Source organism: Triticum dicoccoides, chromosome 7B, assembly GCF_002162155.2.
Source record: "Triticum dicoccoides isolate Atlit2015 ecotype Zavitan chromosome 7B, WEW_v2.0, whole genome shotgun sequence".
In the NCBI taxonomy this organism is placed as follows: domain Eukaryota; kingdom Viridiplantae; phylum Streptophyta; class Magnoliopsida; order Poales; family Poaceae; genus Triticum; species Triticum dicoccoides.
In genome coordinates, this window is record NC_041393.1 from 649,583,236 (window position 1) to 649,584,296 (window position 1,061).

A 1,061-nucleotide genomic window follows, 5' to 3' on the forward strand; every position below is an offset into this window, starting at 1 on the left:
AGAGAGAGAGAGAGAGAGAGAGAGAGAGAGAGAGAGAGAGAGATCTGGCAGCTAGTTCTTCGGTTACTTACCGTAGTGGGTCATCAAACCAGATGGTTTGTCCAGCAGAGAAGAGCTGAAGAGGTCCAGCAGAGAGCAGCTGAAAAGCAAGAAATTGAGTGCCGGATAAATAATCTAGCCACTCGATCGACGTAGTCAAGGATCAATCATCAAGCACTGGATCATACTGCTCTTTACCTTCACAGCTGAAACGAGGAAGCCGGCCACCTGAAACGAGGAAGCGGGGAGCGAGGCACCCGCGTGCCCATTTCCCGCTGCTCCGCTTGTTGTTAGGGTGGCCACGGTAACACCCACGGACTACACCGTGTTATATAGAGGGATCCGGGTCTTGCAAGCAGTTACACGTCCTTTTCGTCGAGAGCTTGTGAAGCAAGTACCCGAGGTAGTAGCTAGTCCACGGGTCATTTTCCCTCTGTGATAGGCAGTAGAGTTCTGAGGCATTATTTTTTAGTTGCAATTCCTCTCACCATCACCGCAATGATAGAGCCACATTTCCCTCGGCCGATGATTAACACCAACGGAGACGCGTGTTCTAGAGGCGGGTGTTGCAAGCAGTTACAAGTCCTTTTCCTACTAGCTAGGAGACTAGGAGTACTGGTTGCAGCACCAGCGATGTGATATGCGGTAGCTCTACCATTTTTGTATGCGATAGCGATAGCTCAGCAGTAAGCAGCCGCGGGTCAACAAGGTAAAAACGGGGATATCCGCCTCCTCCGTCTCGTTAGCCATCGGGGCTCGTAAACAAATGTCCGCAGAGGTCCGGTGTCAAAAATCTCATAAATCGGCATCAAATTGGTAGAGGTTTGTGGAAGTCCGGATATCCGTCACGTAAGACTTTGACACCTTGGCCTATTCAAAAACCACATTCTAAGCCTTTGCTTTTTCGCACTCCATTCATCCTTTTGTACTTTTTATCCACACACTGTCGGAACTCCGTCGCTCCATCCAGGCGCCCGTCCGGTTTTGCCTACATCTTTGTTCCACCCGGGACTTGCCTGCCG

The 1,061-nt window shown here is 50.5% G+C and overlaps 1 protein-coding gene across 1 annotated transcript in view; it reads right to left on the reverse strand.

The window, feature by feature from the left end:
• LOC119339281 overlaps positions 1 to 1,061 on the reverse strand; it is a 6,460-nt gene that overhangs the window by 3,949 nt on the left and 1,450 nt on the right. Inside the window, exons 2-3 of the mRNA XM_037611399.1 lie at positions 238 to 357; positions 72 to 139 (exon numbers count right to left, since the gene is read on the reverse strand). Coding sequence (XP_037467296.1) covers positions 72 to 139; positions 238 to 357 — 188 coding nt within the window. The remainder of the gene's footprint in view (positions 1 to 71; positions 140 to 237; positions 358 to 1,061) is intronic.